Genomic DNA, 25421 nt, shown 5'->3' with positions numbered 1-25421 from the left:
CAGGACCCTATAATGTCCTTGAATAAATGCAACAGAGGCACGTATGCTGTGCTGACAGTTTGCTGCTAACAAAATACAAAAATGTAGGTGAATATTAATGCTTCTCCAGCACACAAAAGATGAATCAGTTACCAGTAATTGTTCACTACCATCTATTTCATAATGTAGTATGACAAAGCTAATTATGCTATTAGATGAATTGTCTCATTTATTTGCTTTCTGAGTCTTGTGATTTATTTATATGTTTCTATTATTAACTCTTCATATACTTAGCGCAGTGGTTACTTTTCTCAGAGTTCAACCTTCTGAAGTTATGGTTTGTTTGGGACAGCACTGGAATTCTTTTTTTTTTCTTTTTTTTTCAAAGATAAATAAAAACATCAACATCCAAGCAACATCAACATCTAAGCATTTGTAAGGTCTTTTTTATACTGAAATATGAAGAATAAATAAGATAAATGCAATTCAGTAATACAATGGATCCCCTCTCCCTCCTAAGCTCTCAAACAAACTAAAAAAATTGTTCTTAACTGAAAGTAATCAAGAAACTTTTTTATTGTTGGGATAAAGACTGAACAAAACCTAGCAGGCTCATTTTGGCATTAGCAGCATTAGCAGAAATGTCAATGTTTTACAAACTGTTTGGATATAGTATTAGCATAATATTTTGGAATATGGCACTGGCAGACTCATCACAGCATTTGCCATAACTGAAGTTCAGAATCCAGAGTAAGATATGCAATATTGAAAACAAAACAAATACTTTGCTGTAATTTTGGTTGGAGGCATTAGGGGTAAGAGAATAAGATATATTCTGGATTATTTCTGTGTGGACAGACATATGAATACATTGTAGTAGTACTAATTATAGATCTCGTTATAATGCTTGAAGCTTGCATTCTGTCGAATCAGATTAATTGATGGGAGGAAACGTATTCGCATAGGCAATATGTAGGAATAGAAACAGGCAATGTTTCAGCACACGTACAGTGCCCCATGCTACCCCTTTGGCACACGGTAGTTTATGCTGTTTTTGCTGGAGTCCAGCAAAGACTTCAGACATCTTTGCTGTCTGAAATTACTCTCCTGGTTTGCTCATACCCACTGAAGTGCTGTTTCCATCATACAGGCTGCTGTCTTGGGAGCATTTTTGCATAAATTTCAGTGGCCTTCTAAATGTTTTAGCTCTGCACATTTAGCTCTGGTGAAGTCTGTGAAGAGGATAATGAACTTTCACACTCTTTTTCTATTCTTTATTTAAAAAAGAAAGGAACTGTATGTGCCTTTAAGGAAAGGTGTTGTTGGGGAGTTTAATGCAAGGGCAAAGCCCGGATTACAGCAAGGTGGTGTGTCAAAGGAGGCTCTGAAATTTCTGCTTTGGACTCATGGTTTCATGTTTGAAGTATCTGTTACACCTTTCTGAGAAAGGCAGTCCCGTTCCTGCATGCCCAAGGAATTTTGCCTGTTTTGTAGTGATGTCTTCCTTTGCAGAGGCATAATGTGGGCACTACTCCCCTCAGCTGCCTTTTTAACACCTCTCTGCTGCATGTCAGCAGTATCATCCTGTATCGGTATTTCTACATAATAGTGCATTTAATCAGGAGGGAAAAATACCTGTAATTAAGATCCTTCCTGCACAGCGCTCAGTCAGAAGTCTTAGCATGAATGCAAGTGCAGTCCTGGACTGAGGAAGAAGAAGCAAAGAAGGTGAAGTCCCCATTTGCCTAAATCTATGTGCTGTGATGAAGAAAATGGGTGTAGGGCTTGTTTGTCCTGCCTAAGGCCTCCGCATTGCTCCTCATCCTTTGCTGTCACTGAGAGAGCTGACCTGGTGCCATAGGATGGGAGCATGCAAAAGCTGTCTGTGGTGGCTGTCCCAGGTCCTCTCCCATGGGCTAGTGGAGGAGGGAAGGCAGTTGCCTCTCAGGTCAAGGAGGAGTCCTCTTCCCCTGGACCCCATCCCAGGTCATAGAGAAGCAGGGAGAAGTCCAGGGCTAGATCTTGTCTGAAGGCAGCAGCGGTGTCCTGAATCTCTCTTGCATCACTTGAGAGACAGCTTGGGGAAGTACATGGGTGCAGCAGAGTGGGTTAAAGCTTATGCAGAGCTGTTCCAGCTGTAGGGACATGCAGTGCTGTATACGCAGCCCTTTGTGTGTTCCCAGCATGACCTTCTCTCCCCAGAGACTGTGCAATAGATGTCTTTGGCAAGGACATGGGGTTTTGCTCTGACCTGACCTCTCCTGTGCTTTAGAGATGTGGTTCATCCGTCAGGAAGTGGCTTACTGTTGCATCTGTCAAATGGCAGTCATGATGGGCAAGCACTTCAAAGGGAGTAACCCAGATGGAGCAGTTTGTGCCTTGTGTGCTGAACACATCGTGTGCCTGGGACTTGTTGCCTGTGGGCAGTGACTGGAGTGAGAGCTGAAGCAGTTCTGTTTTCTCAGCCTAGAAACTTCATCCTTTTGGAAGCTACTCTTGCTCACTAGCTATCCATTTAAGGACAAGGCAAGTGAGATGATACGTATTCATGGTAGATATCTGCAGGACCAGTTCAAAATATTTTACAGCTACAGCCATTACAGCCATTGTCTTGATGTTTGCTCTCATGATATCACAAAATCAGCCTGACTGGCAGCAGCTTTTGTAAGCAAACAAGAAAATCCCAAACTTGAGCTCAAACATTGTGATATCAATACCCTGCATTTATATTTTGACCTGTGTTACTCTCTCCCTCAGTACCTTAAAATCAAATGGGTGGAAAGAAAGACATTGTGTTTTGTGACTGCTGTGCTTGCCACTGAAAGGCAGAGACATGTGTAACACAATAGCTGTTCAGCGGTGGGCATCAGCATAACGGGAAGTAGTACAGGAAATGAAGAATAATATTATATTCCAGAGACGCTGCTGGAGGAGTTTAAGCAGACAGCATGCCCCAGGCTAATGTCGGCATCTTTGCTCCTGTGGGAAAACTGCTGTGAGTGCTTGCAAAGTGAGCGGCAGCCACAGTTGTGGTTCGTTGTGTATCCTTCAAAAGAGGTTCCTGGAGCAAATATATTGGGTTGCTCCTCATAGTGCTCGAGAGGAAAAAGGACTGTCTGGAGAATTTTGTGCTCTTATTCCTTATAACTTCAGAGACTGTTGCTAAGACATAGTTTTGTGTGTGGCCACATGTTGTCTTGAGGATTACGGGACCTTCTGAAGGGCACGGCTAGCTGGACAACATCTGGTGCTAAGCTCCTGTGGACACAGACAGCAGGTAGTATCCTTTTGCTGCTCCAGATGCTGGGAATTCCTTGCTGTCTCTAATCAATCACTGTTACCATGGGAGAAAATAAAAGAGCTACTGTACTGTAAAATTTTGTTGAAGAACAGAGGGAAACTTTATTTTTAGGAAGTCCCAAATGACTTTTTTTCCCCTAGTTGTCTTCTGTACAAAGCAAATCCAAATGGAGGGGTAATGGAAATTGAAAGGGAGAGATTCTTGCTAACAGCTTGTTTTATTTTGTTACCAAAGTGGTGCTGTTGTGTGGGATCCCATCAGGGACCTCAGCACTAACTCAAGTGGTGCAGGAAGCCACCCTGTGTCTTCAGCAGCACTCTCTTCAGTGCCATCTCTGCCTGCATTGAGCAGATAAACTTGTGTCTTTGTCTCAACTTCCTACAGTTAACTGTCACAACTGTAAAAGCGTTTGCCTTTGGCAGGAGTAGCATCCTCAGACACATTCCTGATTCCTTTGTGGCTGCCTTTAGTCTTTCCACTTGCTTCTATGAGCTATGACATTGGAGTCTCTCTTGCCAGTGCTCTTTCCTCTCCCAGTTTATGTTTTGCATATCACTCTGTTTCCTGCAAACACTGAAGGCCTATCTCTGCCCATAATTCCTATAAATATCACTGCTGTGACATCGTATCAGTCCAGCCCTTAGTTTCTTCAGCAGTTGAGTGCAATGATGTGTTTGTCTACATTCTCCTGATTTGTCCCCTGTCTCAATTTCCCACTTTTATTTATATTTACAGTTAGCTATCAGAATACACAGTCTGTATTCAGTGGCTTATGATCATCTCAAAGACTCTTGGAGGTCAAAATACAATGATACAAAATACCATGCAGCATTCAAGGCTGGGAAAATACCTGTGTTCTCCTGTTTCACCTTTTTAACAGTATCTTATCAATATTTGCTTAGGCCTTCCAATCTGTGGAGGAATTGTGACCTAGCACAGAATCTCATCTTTCTCTGTTTTTTCTTCTCTGCACCTTGCTATCTTTATCCAATATCTCTTCTGTGTATGTCTGCCTTCATAACTATGGCATTGGTTCATAATTTTTCTAGTGTTTCTGCAGTGACTTTTCTTTAACTCCTAGCCTCATCCCTTTCCATTTGCTTTTAGCTATCAACTGAAAATGAAAGTTTTGGCTTTCCTTCACAACTTTTTCTCTTCTGTCATCATGTAGCTAATCTTTTTGGCACAACCTGGTGTTTTGAAGGTGTGGTTTGCATAGTAAATAGTAACAAGATGAAGGTGAAAAGTACCTGTGTTCTGCTAATCCTGCCTGGCTGATTATTGCTGAGGAAAAGCATGAGTCATGGGCTAAATTATAACGTGGGTAAGCTATGGACACAGGTTATACCACCATCAGATTGTTGTTGACACATTTTACTCATAAACTGGCGCTCATACGTTTACAGTTTAAAGGGAAAAGGTTATTTGAAAGGTGTATGGATTGTGGCATGTTGGCAATACAATGATGATTCCTGGCAACAAATGAAACGTCATGGAAAATGTTCCTGTCTAAAGTGGGATGGAGAAAATACAATCTGTGCATCCAGCAGTAGAATTTAAACATGCATACAGGAAAGGATGAAGTAAAAAAGGGGACTTTTCATCCAGCCATTTTATGTAATTGTGATAGGCCCCACACACATCCATGGGGTTGAATATCTGCCTCTGGTTTTCATGTGGGGTTTATGTTAAAATATCGGAAATGCTTAGAAGCTAAAACATGTGCCTTCTACACCAATATAGAAATTTCAGAATCTATGTGTTGATTGGAGCACTAAAAGCCACAAAGGGTTTTCTTAAATGTGATGGCTTATACATGGAGAACCAGCCCCAAGGTAGGTCTAATATCAAATGTATTTTGTGTACTCTTTGGCAAGATGATGTAGAAGTAGTGAAGGATGACAACATATTGCTCTTACAGTGTTCTTTCCATCAAGCACTCAACTGTCTTTCCCACAGGTAGATGGTAATGCTGTGCTGTTTCTCAGATGGAGGCACTGATCAGGAGTAGGGAAATGATAACCTGTCACCTATGAAACGTGGCAGAGCTTCTGGGTCTTACTGATGACACAGTAAGACTGGGTCAGCTTATTGAAAAGATCAGAAGTGCCACAAAGTTGGTAAAACTCTAAGAATGTAAACTTTAATTCAGTATAGGCTGTTTTCTTTCAGTATAATAGAACTTTTTACAGAGCTATGTGTATGTAATGTCTAATCTTATTCTGTGTATGCAAAGTGTCTAATCTCACCAGAATTAAAATGAAAACCGACATTTTTTGTACTTTGGAAGAAAGGCTTAAAAAGGTGTAGTTTTACCTAAAAACTTAATTTCTTTTTTTCCTGCTGACAACCGCCTTTTTCATTAATGGATGCTAGGATTTTAGTTTTCCTGTATAGGAAAATCACTCTGGAATATGCAGAAACAAGAGAGTGAATCAGTAAATTGTTGCACAACAACAGCAACCTGAGCCCAGTTATATACCCTCTTGCACACAACAGATTTCAAAGCTGAAAGCCCTCAGACTTTTTGTGTGTGTGTATATATGTGTGTGTGTCTGTGTGTACTCCCGTGTTAGGAGAATCTCTGTACAGGCAGGCATAGTCTATTGTTAGTTTGCCCATCTGGATTTTGAGGTAGTCAAGTTACATTGCTAAGAACTGATTAAAGCCCTTTGAACAGGGGCTTGTTTGACTAGGCTAATTAACGCATCCTTCACATTTTCACAAGCTGCTCGAGTGTCAGCGTGTGGACTTGTACAACTGGCATTGGAAGTCATAGCCAGCCAACATATTTTCACGGGATCATGTCTTCCCTTGCATTGCAAACTCCTCTGTTGTGGGTTCTGCTTCTCAAGAGGCAACTTCTACACTGCGTGACAAAATATATAGTAATGCTAGTATAATGTTTCGACAGTTATTTCCCCTCTGCTCTAGTGTCTTTGGCTGAAAACACCAAATCAATAACCTTAACTGAAGAGCGGCACGCAGGGGATCTCAGCAGAGTTTGGGGGGTGATTGATGGGGTCAGGGCAGTGAAGGACATCTCTGTCCTCCCATCTTAATCCTGTCCAGAGGAGGAATCCTACCAGTGTAAAGAGAAATACCCTGTATCTTGCTCCCTGCTCTGCCTGGGATCTGTATGGGGACACTGGAGGCGGGTATCCTCTTGCAGAACTGGGACAGTAGTCTACCCCGAGCAGACCTCTGGAGTCTGAGCCATAGAACCTGCTGCAAGCCTCCTGCTTTATGAATTATGTATTGTCTTTTAATGTATTGTTTGTGGTTGTTGTTGAAAGGCACTGGTACAGCCGTTACTAATGTGTTGGCCTTGATTTCCCTTCAGCGTGCGGACTTTCCCCATCCTGTTTTTTGGGGCTTTGGACAATGCTGCTTTACCAATTTATTTATTTCAAAGTGAATTTCGTCCAAGTTGCAAACAAGAGGAGGTTGCCTGCAGTGAAGCAGATGGCTCTTTGCCAGGAGCGAGTCACTCGCTTTCTGTAATTTACCCTTCCATTTTTATTTATTTATTTTTTTTTGCTTTGGGTTTGGTTGGGCTTTTAATCAGAGCCAGCCTTTCTCCAATAGCCCGTTCCCTCGTGTGCGCCCGCGTCTGCGTGTGTGTGTGTGTGTGTGTGTGTGCACAAGGGAGAGGGAGGCAGAGTGAGAAGCCGTGCTTGGGCTATGCTGACAGACGACTTTTCCCTCAGTTGTCAGGTTTTGAGCCTGTCAGCAGCGCTGCTGGTAAGTGGAGGGGAAAAAACCATGCCGGGGCTTGAGGGGGGAGCAATGGCTGACCTGGCGGGGAGCAGCCTGGAGGGACCGTGGGATGCCACTGGCGCAGCGGTACAGGCTCCCCAGCTGCCCGTGCAGACGGCTCAGTTGTCAGCGAGGGATTTTCCTCCCCTCCTCCCTTGCTAAAGATCCTTCAGCTGGTATTACTGGTTGGATTCTTGGCTTTTTTTTTTTTTTTTTTTTAATTGGGAAAAAAAAAAATCTGTGTGGGTTTTGCAATCCAGAGCTGAGCCTCTAATCCTCTCAGTCCGCCAGAGGATGGTGGGGTGCTGGTGTGGCTGCCCCCCGTGTACACCTGAGTGCTCGTGGGCTGCTCACGCGGCCCTGTGCCTGGGGAGGGGGGAGAAGGGGCTGCCAAAAATGTTGGCCGCTCCTGGGCAGTGTTGTTAAAGGTAGAGTGTGCATGTGGGGGGCAGCGTCCGTCCTTGCCGAGCTTTAACCAAAGCGGTAACCTGCAGCTATGGAGTCACCCACTAAGGAAATCGAAGAATTTGAGAGCAACTCTCTAAAATACCTGCAGCCAGAGCAAATAGAGAAAATCTGGCTTCGTCTCCGAGGCTTGTAAGTAGTACTTTTTTTTTTCTTTCTTTTTTTTTTTTTTTTTCATATTCTTCTCCCGTTTCCTCCCATTGTCAAAATTATTGTAGCACTTTCCTTTTCCTTTCTTGCTGGTGCCTTCAGAATCACTCAGGAGTTTCCACACCTGTTCTCCATAAATACAGCAACTTAATCTTAGCAAAAGATCCACTTTCTTCCTTAAATTAAACTGCTTGTTACATTGAACAAACATTATCCAGCAAGAATGTAGAAATGTCATTAATGAGGCATTGTAAGTTATCAGCAGTTACTGAGGTGCTAATCACTTTAGTGGCTGCACTAGAAAAGTTTTGTTATAGCCTGAAGGGTACCTAATTGGGTCCTCTGTTTTTGATAATCCCACTGTTAGGTGCAACGTACAGAAGAGACTTCTATTCTGCACATGTACACCATTTCTGGCACTGATATGGTTAATAAGGACAAAATAGGCAGAGAATGCACAATTGGAAAGCATTTCTAACAGCGCTTGTGATAGCTGCAGATTCATGTTCCACAGATCAGATTGTACTTATTACTTTATACATTTGTTTTAAGCCTGACTTGCCATGAAACAATGGGAAACTGACTCCTGAGTAGAAAAAAAAAGTACCTGAGCTTAAAGAAGAATTTGGGACTGCAGAAACACAGAAGTTTATAGACTGTAGATCATGTATAGCTTATTTAGAGTTAATGTCTGGCATCTTTTTTCAGAGTCTCGGTATGCAAAATGCTGTCTACCAGCAATAACAGCCACTGTTGGATGAAGAGCGTTTATTTGCCCATCAGTTTTTGGCCAAACTGAAGAGGAACATTACCATATTAAGCTGCATCCCTCCCTGTGTTCAGAATTGTGTTTGTTTGTTCTGTTTTGTTTTGCTTTGTTTTTTTTTTCTTTAGCCTCACATGTTAGAGTTATTAACATTTCAGCCCGCAGGGTTGGGGGGTGGGGGAGGAGAGAGAGGTAACAAGGAGGCTAGGAAACAGCAAAACCGAGAAAACATAGGAAGAACAGGCTGAAAACAGAAAACAAGGGGGTCCCAGTTAAACTTGAGTTGCTCTGGGTGTTAGTTTGTGTGAGCAGCAGCGGCATACATGTATTTTGTAAAGCATATCCAAAACTTCTGTAGGACTCCAAGCAGACTCCAAACATGAATATGTATTTCTTTCAAGGCGTCACTCCAGGAAGCCTGTTTTGTGAAGGAACTTAATCAAAGTAGATGACAGCTGTCTTGTAAGCCTTCCAAATAGAACAGCTACACAAAACAAACCCTCTTATTTTCAAGTCTGTGCCATGCTGTAGTATTAGGAGTCCCTGAATTTCTGTCTAATACAGAGTTTATCAGTGTGCTGATTTAGATCACACCTGAAGTTGTAGATAATTCTTCAGCAACATTGTAGTTCAGGGTCTGTCCTGCTGTTCAGTGGCTGCATATTATACATCAAACTCCAGGCTGTTCTACCTTTTGTAGATTTGGCAAAACTGTAAGACTTATTTGAGATATGCAATAACTAAACCTCAGGCTGTTTCTCAGTATAGCCCTCTGTGTTGGCACTGCGTGTGTGTAACAAACGTACTTTTTCTCTTGGAGTTTCAAGATTTCTTTGCTTAAAGAGTAGATATATTTTCTGCAGAATTCATGCTCACAAGATGCAAACTAAAATGTGTTCTGCTCTAATTAAAGACTGTAGAATATTTTCCATCTCCAGTCATTATACATAGGGTTTTGGTGCATGCATACACACACAGACTGATAGCAGGCTGAGGTTTGGCATCATATTTCATGACTTTTCTTATCCTTTTTATGCACATCTATTTGTGTAAGAAGAATGAGTAGATGTGCACAGCCATCTTAAGTACCTCTTAAATAAGGCACTTCCTTCTGGAGAGATCAAATACCACTTAAGAAGACATCTCTCCCCTGCCTCTGGTACTCTGACAGATATATCATGTAGGAATTAGTCTCCAGGCACAGTGGTGCTGCCAGAGCAGTGTCAAACAAGTAGTCAGAGGCATCACGCTGCTGGCTGAAACTGCCTGGGGACCTGATGTCTGCAGCAGGCAGGTACACAAAAGGTGATTTGATCCTGACTCCACTCCTTCAGTGAAATGGGCGGTGAGGATGTAAACAGTTCCAGGTGCTCAGCGTTGGGTTTGACATCTCCTTGGTAGGACTTCACCTGTGGCAAGGCTGGTGCCTTCCTCCCTGTCTTCCCACCCGCCAGTGCCAGCTGGTGTGTTTGCTCACAGTGACTCAGAGGACAAACCACTCTCCTGTTTCATCACTTCTTTTCCAAGGGCTTGGGAGGGAGCTCTCTTGATTTGCACCCCGTTTCAGCCTGCTTAGTTGAAAGGCAGTGCAAGCCCAAAGGCTGCAAAAGGGTGGTTAAGCTGAGGCTCTTTTCAGACTCCCATAATTTTGTGTGTTTTCTGGTTAAACAAGTCTGGCGATTGTTGTTTTGCCATGTGCCTGGTACAGTTCTGTCCTGCAGGTTGGTTGGCCTTTGGAGGTTTGGGCATGAGTACACGTTTTCAAAGAACAGAGAGGGTTTTTGGATGGTGTGCCAAAGGCAGGTTTTTGAGAGGCTAAGCCAGGTGTCTGTTGCAACGTGAGTCATACATTGATGTAAGGGCCAGACAAGATACTGATTTTGCCTCTGGAGTAGATTGGAAAGATTTTCTTCTTGTTTCATTATGCATCTCTCCAACACACAGATTCTTGGTCAGGACAGCCTGGTTGCTTTATAAGGAGAGTGGTATGAGGCAGTGGTCCTTGGGCCGTATACGAATTCCTTTTACTGTTTAAGAATGAGGTAAAATACTAATGCCGTAACATTTCCAAACTGTTTTTACTTGGCATATATGTACTCATGACTTAATGATTCTGAGCAGCAATTTGTAGGAAAGTCAAGTCACTGGACCTGTAGTGGGTTAATTAAACCTTCAGGTTTAAGGGAGCATGATAAATTGCTTCATTGGGTGGTAACTCATCTGTGGAAAAACCCTTGCGTGTCTTGAACCAGGGATCTATGAAATAAATATTGTCTTTTATACACGCCCTATTAGATATTAATTTAGATTTAATCACAGCTCAGAAATAATGTTTTAGTGTTTTATTATTAATAAAGGAAAGGTTTCTGAATAAGCTGTTTCCTGGGCAAAGGTACCATTAGAGGTACATGAGACTCCCTGGGGAAAATCTTGCAAATTGTGTTCTGGCAGCCTTGTCCTTTCTTTATCTCATGCCAGAATATCAGTGAGAGGTTTACTCCAGAGTTCTCCTTGTTGGAGCTCACTCCAGCAAAACAGCTGCCCATACTGGACATGCAGCCATCAGGGTCCTTTCTTCCCTGGAAATGAATGCACCAGGTTTCCCTGCAGCAAGGACCTCCCAGAAATAGACCTGCTTCTAAGTTTCATCATCAGTGCCATAAATGAATCAGGCTGGAGCAGCTTCACTTCCCTTTAGGGGTATCTCGGGTTGTGGTAGCTAGAACAGAGGAATCACAGAGCCACATGTGAAAGGATATAGCAATACATGCTGACAAACTGTTATGTGAGGATGCTCTTCTCTGTCTTTAGCCACTCTCCTGTAGCAACACTTTCGAGCTCCCCAGTCCCATCACCACACCAGCCCGGGGATCAAGTCTTAAGAAAGCAGATTGCAAAATATAGGGGAATGGACAGAAAAGTTTTGGGAGAAGATGCTGTATGTGCTCTAATGCTCAGGTGGTGAGAGGATATTAAGACCTGGAAGGTGGGCTGCCCCCAAACTCCCTGTGGCTGTAACAGGCCAAACCCTGGGGACTTTTGACTCCTGCGTGTACTTGTCCTGCATCAATGTGAACACTTCCCTGCTCTAACTGCTAGAGAAAACACCAAATATGCCTTGCCCAGAGGCTTCCATCTTGGCTGCATGAGGGGTATATGTGCACTCCTGCTGAACATGTATTACATGCATGAGCGGATCTCCTCTGTTCCTTGGCTGCTGCTTGGCTGCAGGGATGTCCATTTGTGCCATCACACGGGGCTTGCCTTTGAACAGTTTCCTGTTATTCCCCAGCAGCATTCTCTCATGAAGGCTGATGAGCTCAGCCTACAAGAAAAAGTGTTTAAGGACGTGCTGATTGTTTGTTTATGGCTCTCGGTAGCTGCTTCTGCCAGAAAAAGGGACTTGAGCTTCTTGCTCTTAAGCTAGGACCATGTACCATCATATTTGCCCCATGTATCCTCTCCAGAAGGCTGTCTATTATTCGGACTTGCTTTACTCAGCTCTGGGCTTGGACGCTGTAAGCAGAGGAGTTACGCATAAGTCTGCCCTGTGCTATTGTTGTTTATAGTGCAGTTTGTTAAGCATGGGACCTTCTGCCCTATAAAACATCAGTTAAGTTTAGACTGGGCCCATTGGAGAGTGCTGTTGGTGGCAGAGATTGGAGACCTGATTTGAAATATGACTTCATGATTGCTTTTTGAACTGAGAGTTTCTTCAGGGAGCTATGAGCAGCAGTGGCTGTGTTGGGGTGTTCTTGTTTTAGCATGTGGACTTCTAGCTGTGGGACTTAACTCCCATATCCTAGTTAGGACTCTTAAAGCCCCATGAAGTGGAATCAGTTACCTCCCAACTTCTCAAACACAAAGAAAATGCCAAAGGCCTTTTCAACACTAGGATTAGGTGTCATGTCTGATGGCATTTAAGAATGCAGAGGCACATATCCAAAGAACTCCGCTAGTTTCAATAGACCTACGCTAGTTTAGGGTAGCTGAAGACCCATCCTGGAGATATTTTCAGCTTGATTTTTGGTTGCTTTTATGCAGAAAAATAAAAGTTTGATTTCTAGCTCTTACAGTATTAACAGCATCTGCTGGTGTCCCTGAAATGCTTTAAGCATTGTAGAGGGAGAGGAGACAAAGTGGATTTTAACCTTCTTTCCCACAGCTGGGATTATAATGTTAAGTTGCTAAATTCGTGATTAATCTCTTCATTCTCAATGTAGTACTTCCTCATGCTGCCAAAGATGAAATTACAAACAGCAGCAATCTCTGAACAGTGACTCAAATGGGATGCTTGATTTTGACCTCATTTTTCAGGCTTCCTGCTCAAACCTGTCAATGTAGAATTGGTCGAAGAAATCTGATGGGGAAGGAAAATAGAAACACATGTAAATCAGCGTCTTGGAAAACTTCATGGTTTTGCTGAAGATCCAGGATGATATTTCAGCACTTAGGGCATTTCCTCAACTTCCTCTGCAAAGCACCATGCATCCTATTGACAGTGAAGAAGTCCAAATGCAAATGTTTATGGAAGATTCAGATTCAGATTTGTTCTTGAAGTAAATGGTGAGGCAGCAACTGATTTCAATAGGAAAACATGGAGCCTTGATGACTGAAGACAATTTGGCAAGTGTTACAGTGCCGCTGCTCAGTTATCTGTTTCCCTGTCTTATCTGTATGTGCTCTGCAGTATTTTTAGGTTTTCTTATTTGAAAAATGTCACATACAGAACAGCTGGTTCTCCCAGTGACAGTAGCCCGATCTGCTTCATTTTCATTTATGTAGCCATCGTAAACAGGAAAACAGAGAGCTCCCTTCAGTTCCAGAGGCACTCTCTACACAGTGGGCTTTGTCCCCAAATATTTTAGCTGGCAGCAGATAGTAGAGGTTTAAAAAGCCCCTCAGAAAGCACCACTTTGTTAGGAAATGTGTGAATTAGTCAGTTTTCAAGTGGAAAATATGCATATGCTAATTCCTTTCCGGAGGTGAAAGAGGCACTCCTGCTGTCTTTGGTCTTGGTTTCAGTCTTCCTGAACCTCCTGAGAGTCTGGGTTTAAACTGAAGCCCTGTTCGCCCTGGAAGCAGAACTAAGCAACCTTCACCCATATTTCAAAGTAGTCGTTGCTACCCTATTTCTGGTTTGGCTTTCTTGATGAGCATAGACAGGGATTACTTGTCAGAGAACCATGTCAGGAAACCACTCTATAGGCCTCTTAAGTCTGAATTTGACTTTTCCTGTGTACCACAAGTTGCTGCTGAAAGTAACGTTGGGAACAGGAGGTGGAGGCAGGAATAGACAATGTTTGGCTGTCATGCTGCCTGGAAGGACTTAAAAGGTCTCACTGGTTAGAAAATGGGTGCTGGGTATGTGCTGGAGATGGTTGTGAGTGACTTCACTAGTTGTAAAGTTTGTTGGGGTCTGGTTGATCTACGATGTAGTTCTGCCCGTGGTGTGAACATTAAACTGACCCATAATAGCTTATTTCAAACTGCCTGCAGTAGAGCCCTTGAAAGAACAGGAGAAGTGCTGCCAGCTGCTAATCTCATGACTGAAAAATGGACAGAGGAGAAAATATATTCTAATGAATAGGAGCACAGGAACTTTGGAAGAAGATAATTAAAAGTATGGTGTTTGGAGGTGTAGTAATGCAGTAAACTAATAAATTTTGCCACAGTCCTTTGGTTACTTTGTTCCATACAGAAACTTTTATTTGAATCTTAGATCAATAAATGAATCCTGTAGGTAACAAAAGAGAGAAGACTTCATGTTTAATACTGAAATGTTGACTAAGAAATAATATACACTCTCTAGTTTTTACCATAATCATAAAAAAGCTTTTATTCTTCTGGAGGTAGTACAAATGAATCATACCTGCAGCCTAAAAAGCAATTATTTATTTCAGTAGTCATATAAAGAAGACCATAGTCTGTTGTAGAAGAAAGGGCCTCCCTTTGTAATATTAAATTCAGTGCTTTTCAAATATCACTGCTATAAAGCTTGCAATCCTGCATAAGAAACAAGGATATGAAAAAAGTTATTTCAGGGAAGATGAATTTAAGCCTTGGATCAAAGGAAAATTAAGAGTCTTTCTGGAATTCTCTTTTAAAAATGCCTTAGCAGTCCAAGCATAAAGAAATAAAAGCTGATGGAAGATAGCACTGAAAAATCCTCTGCGTGCTTGTGTGTTGTAAAGGCTGTGAGGCCAGCTCATCTCCTAATCTGCCAGCTTTTGGTGGATTCAAACACTATATTAAATCCAACTCAGTCCTTGAAAGGATTTTTATGTACTCTGTTTCTTTTTTTTTGTTTCTTTTTTTTTTTTTTTTTTTTTTCCCCTGCAATTCATGTGAGATATTCCTCTTCCATTCTCATCTTGTTCTATTAAAAAAAAAAATCACTTCAGTTTCCTCAAAATACTAGAAACTGTCTGGCGCTGAGGAAAGATTGAGGTTCACATACTAGGGCTGACCCATTAAAACACTACAGCAGTTGTGAAACATACCTCTACAAATGTGATTTGCTCTCAAACCACTAGGGATTTGGATAGATTGGAGGTTTTCTAGAAGAGCCTGTTTGGATTAATAAAGCTGTTTTTGATCTCATGAACTGTGCTGCTTATACTAGGAAGAATGACTTCATTGATACCCATCCATTTGTGGGGGTGAAATTGGAATTCAGTTAATGATCATTGAAGAACTTGGTTTTGTTTTCTTTGAAGAGTTCAGTTTTCAAAGAAATAAAGAAATTCATGGGTTGAGAAAAGTTGTTTAGCCTCGTGACAGTGCAAAATTTTCCCTGAGAGTGCTAAGCCTGATTTTTTGTTCAAGTTTGTATTACAGCTGAGGAATGGACCTTCCTCTAGCAGACACTGTACTGCTCCAAGTCTCAGACAGAAATTGTCTGCAGTTGTCCTGGATATTCAAAAAGCGGATTACTTTGAAGGCGTGATTAAAAAAAAAAAAAAAAAAAAGGAAGAGAAAGAAAAGGAAGAGAAAAGAGAAGAGAGAAGAGAGGAGGAGACTGGTGAAACTGTGTATAATAAATTCATCTGGTTGACTTCAGTGGAATCAGGATCCCTCTCAACAATTGGTAACATCCAGTTGGGGATGGTTGAATTTTTGAATTTTCCTGGCCAAGAAGGGTGGTGCAGAGCCCTCAGAGAGCCATAGCTCTACATGGCTGCCAAGAAGTTTGAAAGGCTCTCTGTCTGCCAATGTACCCAATTTATGTCACATCAGACTGACTCACCTTCTTTCGGAAGACCTCCATGCTTAGCAGTTGGTGACATCGGATGGAAAAGTCCATGTGAGCACAGACATGCAAGGCAGAGGATTTTCATAGTCTTTCTTGGAGAGAGAGATACAGGAGATGATTTATTAAGATGAATATAGTCTTGTATGACATATTCCATGCTTTTCTTCCATATCTGTCAAGCTGTGGAGTCATTTTGTTATTAACATGATGCGCTGAATGGCTATTAGTAGGTCTGTGTCGTCACTTTAGAAGTGATTTCTTACACTCCTGGGGATAGATAGATTCATGCACAAAACTCCTAGCCAAGACAGAAAGTCACACAATATGCATTTGTAGTACGAATCCTGGCTTGGTACAAATCTCATTTCAACACCAAGATTAGCACAAATTAAACAAAATTTCTGTGTCATTTTAACAACTAAGATTGTACAGAGCCCTGTAGCTTCAGCTGTAGCATGCAGGGAGTCATTGTAGGGAGGAGCAAACTACAGCAAGCAACCAAGGGCAAAGGAGTTGAAGTAGAGCATAAACTCCCTTGTAAGGCTGAACAGTTCAGATGGCTGCTGTAAATGATGCTCAGATCACACTTCCTCCCATGCCTCCTGTGGAGCAGCTGGTTTTCTGGGATTCACTAGCTGTAAGCAGTTACTGGTTTCTGCTAAGCAAAGAGACTGAATACACAATTTAAATATGCTCCTATACACATATTGATGCAGCAGGGACAGCTACAGTCAGATGGGAGAACTCTTCTTTTCAGACTTGCTTGAAAAGTGAAAGAAGAGGAAGCTGTGGGGGTTGAGGCTGTGGGGGGAGAATTGGGAGATCATATACAAAAGACCATACTGATTCAGAAAGGGTGGAGAGGAAAACTAGACAGCTTTAAAAAAGAAGGGGGGTAGGAAGGGCAGTGGGAAAAAGGAGATAGCTCTGTGTGTTCTTCAGGCCCCTACATGTAAACATTTGTTAGATTTATTTACTCACAGCTTAAAATAGCTCATAGCACAACATGTACGCAAGTCATTTAGGAGTTTGAGTTTTGCTGAAAATCACAGGGACAAGGGCTGCCTTTAAGGGCATTTGAAAATGTTGCCCAATTTGTAGCACAGTATTTTCTGCCTCACTGAAATTTTAATGGGAGGCCTTGAAGGAAAGCCTACATGTTGCAAAAATACTGCTGGTTATAAATGCTGCCCAAAACACTGCTCTTGCGTCATGTTCTGAATATGTCTTCATTCAGGTGAATGAGGGGCTCTCCTTCAGGATGATATTGCTTTTTTTTTTATTTTATTTTTTAATTTTATTTTTATTTTTTTCTACAAGGTGGGGAAATTGTCTTTGGTATTTGGGCCATATTCTTGGTGTAACACCACTACAAATTCTCCCTCCAGTTGTTCTCATTAGTTTCGTCTGGGCAGACATCTTTCCTTTCCCCTCTTTGCACTTGCATTCTAGGTTCAGGGAGCCTACTTATTGGGATGCAGTTTGATGGGATGTGTAGATAAAGTCATTCATTTCATATGGAGAGTGTCTCTAAAGTGCTTTGCAGAGAGAAGCTTTCATATAAACGCTCACTGATAAGACCTGTTTTTAATTAGCTCGACTGTAGTGAAGACATCCCCTTGCAAATGGAGAAGAATGAAATTCCTGAGTTATGCAAATTTGCAGAGTAACTCAGAGTAAATTATCATAATGGTCCCACCTAGCCTCAATGTCTGTGAAACATCAAATTGCATTTTGAATTACCTGCACCTTATGGAGGCAGGAAACTTGACTCCAACCTTAAAGCAGACAAACTTTTAGGAACTAAAATAGCAGTCACAACCATGTCCACTTGCCATGTGGACAGGACTGGAGGATTTGCTTATTTAAAAACATCTTTGTGTCTGAGCTTCCTGAAGACCACCCCCCTCCCCTTCCCACGGTTGCTGTGGCATCTAGTTGCTTGCAAGACAGCTGGCAACAGCAGGGAGTAGGGCCTTAAATAATAGAAATTTCGCACACCCTCCTCCGTTCCCTGCATGCATGCTCAAAGACCATTCCCGTCTGCCCACCCGTCTGTCCCATTTCCCTCTGCTGAAGTTTCCCCGGTATGGTGAGGAGTTCCCAGCCTCTGAGCACAGGGCAGCGCTCCTGAGCTGCACATGGCAGCAGGCAGGCATTGTTGTGGCTCTTGCTCTCCTCCTTCCACTCTTTTGTTTTGCTGTCGTGCCTTGTTTGGTAGAGTCAGCTGTATGTCATCGCACCATGTTTTTCATGCATAGAGGGGGAAGGAAGGAAAGATGGGAAATCTTACTCTGTACAGAGGATAAAGCCATAGCAATGTAGAAATAATGTGGACAGAATAGCCCACGATCTGCTGAAGGTGCTGAGCCACGGTGCACCCAGCAGTTTTGAGGACACTAACGGCAGAGGTCTAGCATTAAGGACTCTCCGTGAAATCTCTTCTCCTCTAAGCAGGCTTCTGCAGGCTCTCTCAGAGTCGCATAGCTATTCAGCCTACCCCCCTCCATAATGTCACTGTTCCTGGAGAAACACAGAGTGGCGGGAAGCCCAGAAAAAGAGCATTGGCTGTTCACGAGAAGTTTAAATGTTGCCTTTTCCTAAGGGTGACATTTAATGAGCGGTCTGTTAACGAGGCACTGTCAGGACAATAGCCGTCCCTCCCTCACCGCACAAAGTCATGTTGCAGAAAGCCTTGAATCATTTCTAAAAACCATCGGCGTGCTGAAGGAGGGGGTGGCTGGGAGGTGGGGAATGGGGATGGGGAGAGGAACCTTATTTTGGAAAGGGAACACTGCATCTTTGTGTGGCAATTTTTTCGCCCCACGTTTAGGCTTGTTAAACAGTAATCTGAGTGTTTCAGCCTGTAACCCAGAGTCAGGAGAGGGCCTGGCACAAAAACCATGAGATTTAAAATTCTGCGTCACACCAGCTGTCTACGAGCAGACAGAGGGGGTGGGTTGTGTTCAGGAGGAGGAGGGTTGGAGGGGGAAACAATAACAAGCAGCAGTCTGATAAATTTACTAGAGCTTAAGGCAAGATGCAGATTTGTTTAGTGACTTCACACACGTGGCTGGTCTGGCCTGATGTAATTCCAGTCTCCTGTCTAGAGAGGAGTCCTGTCTTAGATATTTAATCCAGGGTATGAACAATGATTTCCCCATACACACACACTCTCCCCCATCATCGTGCATGCTGTTACTAATCACAGAGCTGCCCTGCATGAAACAAACTGGACAGCTGCCTGTTTGGCTCCTGGAGAATCTGAATATGTTCATTTTACATAGTAGCAGTAAGTAAAAAAAAGTTTTTAATCTGTCCGTGCTTGTTTCTTTCAGGGTCTCACAACTTTTTCCCACTGGGGGAATGGAATTCCAGCTAAACTATTACGTGCTTCGAACACACAGGATATATCACTATTGCTGCCATATGTGCTCAGCAAAATGATGCGTTACATTACTGCAAAAGGAACTGTCCCCTTTTACACTTCTTATTAACCTGGCTTGTTTTTATAAGCTCTTTCTGTAGGAAAATGAACAGGATACAACTTAAGAATGCACAGGAAAGATTGTGTATATGCTGCCTTTTTGAGTCATTGTAATAACAAGGAAGCAGCATCCCACTTGCGAGGTCAGTGTTGCCGTCTAAACACAATGTGCAGCACATCTATCCTCAGAGCAGACGGGAGATATTCTTCCCTCCCAGCCCCTCTGATCCCATTTTGCAATACGTGTCACAACCTCTTCCAGTGGGAGAGGCTTCAGGATAGGCATGTTGAAGTACCACCCATCCTGTACTTTGCAGATCATCTCCTTTCTTTATTTCAGAGCCAAATGTTCCATAAGTCATTTGGAGTGGCCAGCTAGAAAGCAACACAGGGTCATACTAAGTATAAATGTATTTTAAAACAGTAAACATGCAAAGGTCATGCAGTGTTGTGACTTAACAATCTTTTTCTTTTCTTTCTTTCTTACTTTCTTTTTTATTTTATTTTATTTTATTTTATTTTATTTTATTTTATTTTATTTTATTTTATTTTATTTATTTTATTTTATTTTATTTTATTTTATTTTATTTTATTTTATTTTATTTATTTTATTTTATTTTAATAAATGTGAATACTGAGAACTGCTCTTTCTTCTTTTCAGACTTCAGGACTTTGTTTTTCTGAAAAGTACTTTCCTGTAACTGTATTTTTATGAGCATACTCTTTTCTTTGAAATAGGATATATATGGCACACAAGATAATTTGCTGGTTGTGTACAAAAAAAAAAAAGCAGGATGAGCAGTAGATCACATTCTCTTCAAAGGGCCAGATTTTCAGAAACAACCCCCTTTTACTTTTTACGTAGTATTTTTCTTCAACTAAGTCCATGCTAACTGCAATGGCAAGTTTTTTAATAGTTTTTGTTTGCTTTTGTTTTGTTTGTTTGGTTTTGTATGAAGTGTGATGGAAAACTGAATAAAAATAGAGGAGAAGCTTCAAGATTTCAGTAATTTTATTGGTTCTGTACAAAATCTACATGAATTAAACTATATTTTTAGAAACCTTTAGAACAATTTTTGCTGACTTTTTTGGTAGCCAAGATGCCAACACATTAAAATACCAGTCCAGTCTATTGCCTGGTACAAGATAGTTCCAGAACTGAATCTGAGTTAGTCTTTCTGATTTGCTTTTACGGACACCTCATTTTGTGACCAAGCTGGAGCGCTCAGCTGTCTCCACAGGGTTCCCTCTGTTTCCCACAGATCTTTGTGCCTCAGACTGTCTAGCTTGAAACCTTTGAGCCTTCCTACATACACACTATTCAATGCAGATCAGATAGATGAATGAACTTTTTCTTTGCTTCATTTTCTCCTCATTTGGTATATGTACTGTGTCCTGGAGGGATGCACAGCAGGTAACTTACCTCTTCAGACAGCCAGTGTTGTTTATCGAAGTTTGAGTAAGCCATGATTGCCCTTTGTTAAAATGAAGCTAACTAAGATCCTGACAATTGATCATGGATCATCTCTATGGCAGTGGAAAGTAAAATACCTTTAACTGATACAGCTCTCACATGCTGCTCTCTGAATAAAATTGTAATAGCTGTATGGGGTCCCACCCAGCACTCCTGCTCGTCAGGGTGGTGAATAGGTGGCTGCATTTACACTAACCTTGGGAGATGAGATCAAGACCTGGGTCAAGTTTGTGGTGCTAAGCCAGTAAAGTCAGTTGGATCCTCCTCATCTGTAGGAACAGATCTTGAGAGGGACTTCCTTCTTACCATCTTTCCTTTCTCTCTTTCTTCCTCCACCTTCCTCACACTTGAACCCCTATTTTGCTAGTGAATTGGTGCCTGGCAATTCAGTGGTGAGACAAGGAATTTGGGCCTGAGTGCAATTTAAGGTCATCAGCTCTCCTAAGAGCATATATTATAGCATGTATTTGTCATTAATGTCAATTTGCTGAGACCATATACACAACTACCATCTGTAATGCCTCCAGGCTCTGTCCACTCTTTACTAAGCTGCTAGAGAAGGGATTGCAGCTACCTTGAGCTGCACTGCAGAAGAAACCCCTCACAGCTTGCGCTGCCAGCGAGGCTTTTCTATGAGGAGAATTTAGGAACATTGCCTCTCCAGATACACTTCACACAGACTCAATAAACACATTCAACCCAAATGACTAAGTGGGAAACTGGTTGTTTAACTGCAGAACAGAGCCTTGTCATAGCAAAAGGTTACAGAAAATCAGAGGCAAGATGAGAAGTCAGTCAATTCTTGTATGGCCTAACAATTGCCATCCACTTTGGAGATGAGGCTCTAAGTTTCTTGAAATACTTGTTTGCCCAGTTGCTTAGAAAACTGAGTAGCTAAACTGGTGAAAGCTTATGGTCAGTCAGATTGGCTGCATATCAAAATAGCATATTCCTTGTTTAAAAGCACGAGGATATTTGTTGACCTTGAACTATTTACACACATTATTTAGTTTGAGAAACCAATTGCAAGTTGAGCCCAAGCTAAATTTCACTTTGTTTCCTCTTATTTCCAAGATGTGATGCTTCCCCCCCATTTTTTATTTTTTTTTTTGATTGTAGATCTGTTGTCACTCTCCACTATCTTGTTTCTGTTTCTTCTGAAATCATCACACCTATTTCATGTTGTGAATATTTCTTGTCTTTGTGTGGTTGCAGGGCACATGCCTGTGCTTCAGAGCACGCAGACTCTTATAATCTTCTTAAAATGAGAAAAATGACTGCCTCATCCTCTCATTTTACTATGTCCCTATGTAGGTCAGGGTCCAATTTAAAACAACTCTTCTTGTTTTTTAAAATCCCATATAAAACCTATGTCACATTTTAAGTACTAGCTGAAATCTTTTCTTCCTTCCTCACCCACTTCTTATAGTTTCTTCTCCTCTGTTGTTATTAGTCTCTGTGAGGGTATTGTTTTTAACTTAGCACAGTATTTTGCTAACCAACCCATGTGGAAGAAACAATAAATTATATTTGTTATTGAATAGAGAGTGAATAAAGAAAAAAAGCAGGTCTTCCTGTTTCAATTATGGAATTTAAAACCCAGTAGCAGTTGATGGTATCATACCCTTCAAAGTCTGGCAATCTCAATATATTCCTGAGTTCAGGGCTCCCCTGGGATCCTGAGCTTTGACAGATGCCAGTCCTTAGTCTGTGCTGTGAGATATATTTTTTTTATATATTATTATTATTATTGTGTGTGTGAATTGATTTATACATGGTTATTAATATAGGCTTTGGTAACATAACGTAAATGCATCACTAATCCTGTGATGATGACGATTAATTGGTGATGCACTGCATGATTCAGAATAACAAGCCTCTGGGAGAGAAGATTTTCAATTTAAGTGATCCCATCAGTTGGAAAAATTAGCTTTATTTGAGTCCCCCACCTCCGCTTCTTGTCGGGGCTTGCACTGGGAGATGTTGCCTCCCTGTGTTACAAGTTAATATGCTGCTGTGGTATGGCCAGGGAAAGCACCAGGGCTTGGGATCTGGGAAATACTCTTTGTTCTGCTGCCCAAGCATTGAGGGAAAATCTTGGGGGTTCTGGACCAATGAATTGGAAGGATCTGGTGAGAAAAGCAGTAAATATCAATTATGGCTGCTAAAGTAAACAAGGGAGGGATATCAGCCAGTATGGCTGCAGATTCACTGGTGGCTAATACAAGAGCAGGATTCATCTTCTAGATTTGACTTGCAGAGAGACTTGTTTTTGTTTTACCAAATTGTATTGCTTATCTCATTGCTGGTTTGCTAAGCTACAAAACAGACTTTCAGAAGGGTTACCTTTACACCTATTTTAACATCAGAAGCCCCACTCTGGCAGGAAAGAAAGCCTGTCAGAATTTGTATGAGACAAGGTCGATGTTTCAGTGTGGTGAAGTGGCTTCATCTGTGTGTGCTTCTGAATGAGCTGGTCAGAGGAACCTGGCAGGGAAACAGATGAATAGCCCTGGCTTGCCTAGGCTACAGGCGTGATGGAGCTCCAATACTAAAGGACAGATGTTGTTGAGTTCTTTTGTTAATGGATGATTAAGCTCCCACTCATATCTTAAACATGCTAATTATAAAGCTTCTAAATATAAAATAGGAAAAGTCCCTCTTTCCCCTCCAGTCTAAGAATAACTCGTTTTAAATACTCACTCATGACAACTGCTTTCTTTAACAACTGTGGTTGTCCTGAAGAAGTATCTTTTGTAAAACATTCTTCAGACAGGAGTTACCTTTCTATGAACTTAGCTCTAATTATGCTTACTGATGTCAGTGACAAAAATAAGGGTATGAAAACCAAGCTCCAGTGAGGCTTGCTGCATAAGTTGAAGGAGTTAATGCCCCTGGCAGTTTTGCCTCTGCTTCTGCTGCAGAGCAAGCAGTAAAGAGCGTGCCTCAGCTGTGGCAGTACAAAACCCAGCATCTTTGCTTAAAGCCACCATTGCTGGCAGTGTAAGCCAAAATGCTGAACTTTGTGTTGAGGCAGCTGATGTCTGGGGATGTGCTTGTGTCTGCTGGTTGTGCTGTGAGGATGCTGACCTGTGGCAGGCACTATGCACAGACGTCTGGGGGCAATGTTTTAAATTGCTGTAGCGGCTTCACTCTAGCTAGTCTCGTGGTTCCCTAAACAGTCATTGCCCTCTTTTTCCCAAAGGAACATGGATCCAGCATAAAAGCAGATGCTGCATTAGATCCAGACTTGTGCATTGTCAGCTGGAGGTACAAATGGGAGAGCAAAGGCCACTGAATTTCAAGGACTTCAAAAGACATATCTGGTTTTCTAAACTCCTTTGACTTACAGGGTTCCCTTCAAAATCTTTTGCAAGGCCCAGGCAAAACAAAGCACGTTACTTTAAGCCACTGTGGATGGCAAATTATGAGCCTCGGCCAGAAAATTCAGTTGTTTAACCATCTCAGCAGGCTAAAGGCATGCTGATGGCCACTTAGCTGCGAAGCATTAATTCACTAAAAATTGTCACCTGCACTCACCTGTGTGTACCTCCAGTTGTTAACAGCAAATTCGTCAGCTGGTGGCCTAACACTGATCACTGCACTGGTGGTTATGAGCATGTGGAGATGCTGATGAGCCAAGGGCAGGTACGACCCATTACTTCCTAGCACCTGTGTGCGAGCAGAGCATAAAGCTCATTAACTTTTAATTTTCAGTGTAGATTTTCAGGGATGAAGCTAGGCAAAAATCCTTCTGTTACTTCTGTAGCACCCACAGTTTTACTTCACATGCTGAGGGGATGCAATTAATACCAAAAACCCTGTGGAATAAATATGGAATAACACCATTTTAACCAAGCTGCTGTTATGAGTAAAAAAAAATTAAGTGTTTTAGGTAATTCTTCAGAGGCTGTGTAGGAGTGAAAGAGCAATTCATCTATCTAGTTGATATTCTGAGTTGTATGATTATGGGGCAAAAACAGAACAGTTGGCAGAGCTGTTTAGTTCCACCATCCTCTCCACCTGCACTCCTCTCCATACCTACTCAGTCTGTTAACTCACGTCTCAGCAAAATAAGGTCTGAGGAGGTTGTTACGAGATTCAAACACTGTTATTGTGTGTTTCTATAAAATTATCTTCATCTCTGGGCTTCTAGATGCTCAAGAAGTGTGAGGGCTTTCTGGAACAACTTAGAAATCTCATTACTTGGGTTCCAGTTTTGTCCCACTGTTATGAATTTATCTATAAAACCATTTACACAAACTGCAACCTTAAAGGTCTAAGAAACTATCAGAAAAAGTGTCTGAAGGGGAAACACAGGAAGAAAGTTATTTGCTTAAATGTATACCAGCATTAAATGACAGAAGTAGAAACATAATTTTGGGAACAGGATACTTAGGCTAAGAGAAGTTGGTAGGGATGAAAGCACACAAGTTTTGCATGTCTGTTTATTTCAGTGGGAGTTGAGTGCTTATGTAGCTTTAGCTATCTACATCCTGTTGCTGCTTAAATACCATTCAAGGTGTGGTCCTAGGCCTGAGTCCTAATTTTATGTCTGACCATCATATTATTATTATTTTCTGATGAAAGACTCATTCCTCTCTAGAAAAACAGATACTGAAACAGTGGGCTCAGTTCTCTTGTTGACACCATCTCATTTCAGGCAGAAGTTTTGTCCTATCTACCACTTTTTTTTAGATGTTGTTTGTTATGAAATATGTGTTTTTAAAACTCCTACTGGGACTATTTTCATTAGGCTCTAGTAGCCTGATTGTACTAAATCAG

At 41.7% G+C, this 25421-nt stretch overlaps 1 protein-coding gene across 9 annotated transcripts in view; it reads left to right on the top strand.

Annotated features, from left to right (window-relative positions):
- Positions 1-25421, top strand: part of PDE1C (phosphodiesterase 1C) — a 316241-nt gene that overhangs the window by 102755 nt on the left and 188065 nt on the right. For 2 of the 9 annotated variants that reach the window (XM_068675045.1, XM_068675042.1), the window contains exons 1-2: positions 7068-7215; positions 7534-7636. The exons of 4 other annotated variants lie outside the window; for them this stretch is intronic. In XM_068675045.1, the coding sequence (XP_068531146.1) occupies positions 7110-7215; positions 7534-7636 (209 nt within the window). In that variant the 5' untranslated portion in view covers positions 7068-7109. Of the gene's footprint in view, positions 1-6851; positions 7025-7067; positions 7216-7283; positions 7637-25421 lie in introns of those variants that run through there. 3 more of the 9 variants (XM_068675046.1, XM_068675043.1, XM_068675048.1) reach the window with 3 other exon arrangements.

The sequence above is a fragment of the Anas acuta genome, chromosome 2 (assembly GCF_963932015.1).
Source record: "Anas acuta chromosome 2, bAnaAcu1.1, whole genome shotgun sequence".
Taxonomy (NCBI): Eukaryota; Metazoa; Chordata; class Aves; order Anseriformes; family Anatidae; genus Anas; species Anas acuta.
This window is presented reverse-complemented; position numbering and strand designations above follow the sequence as displayed.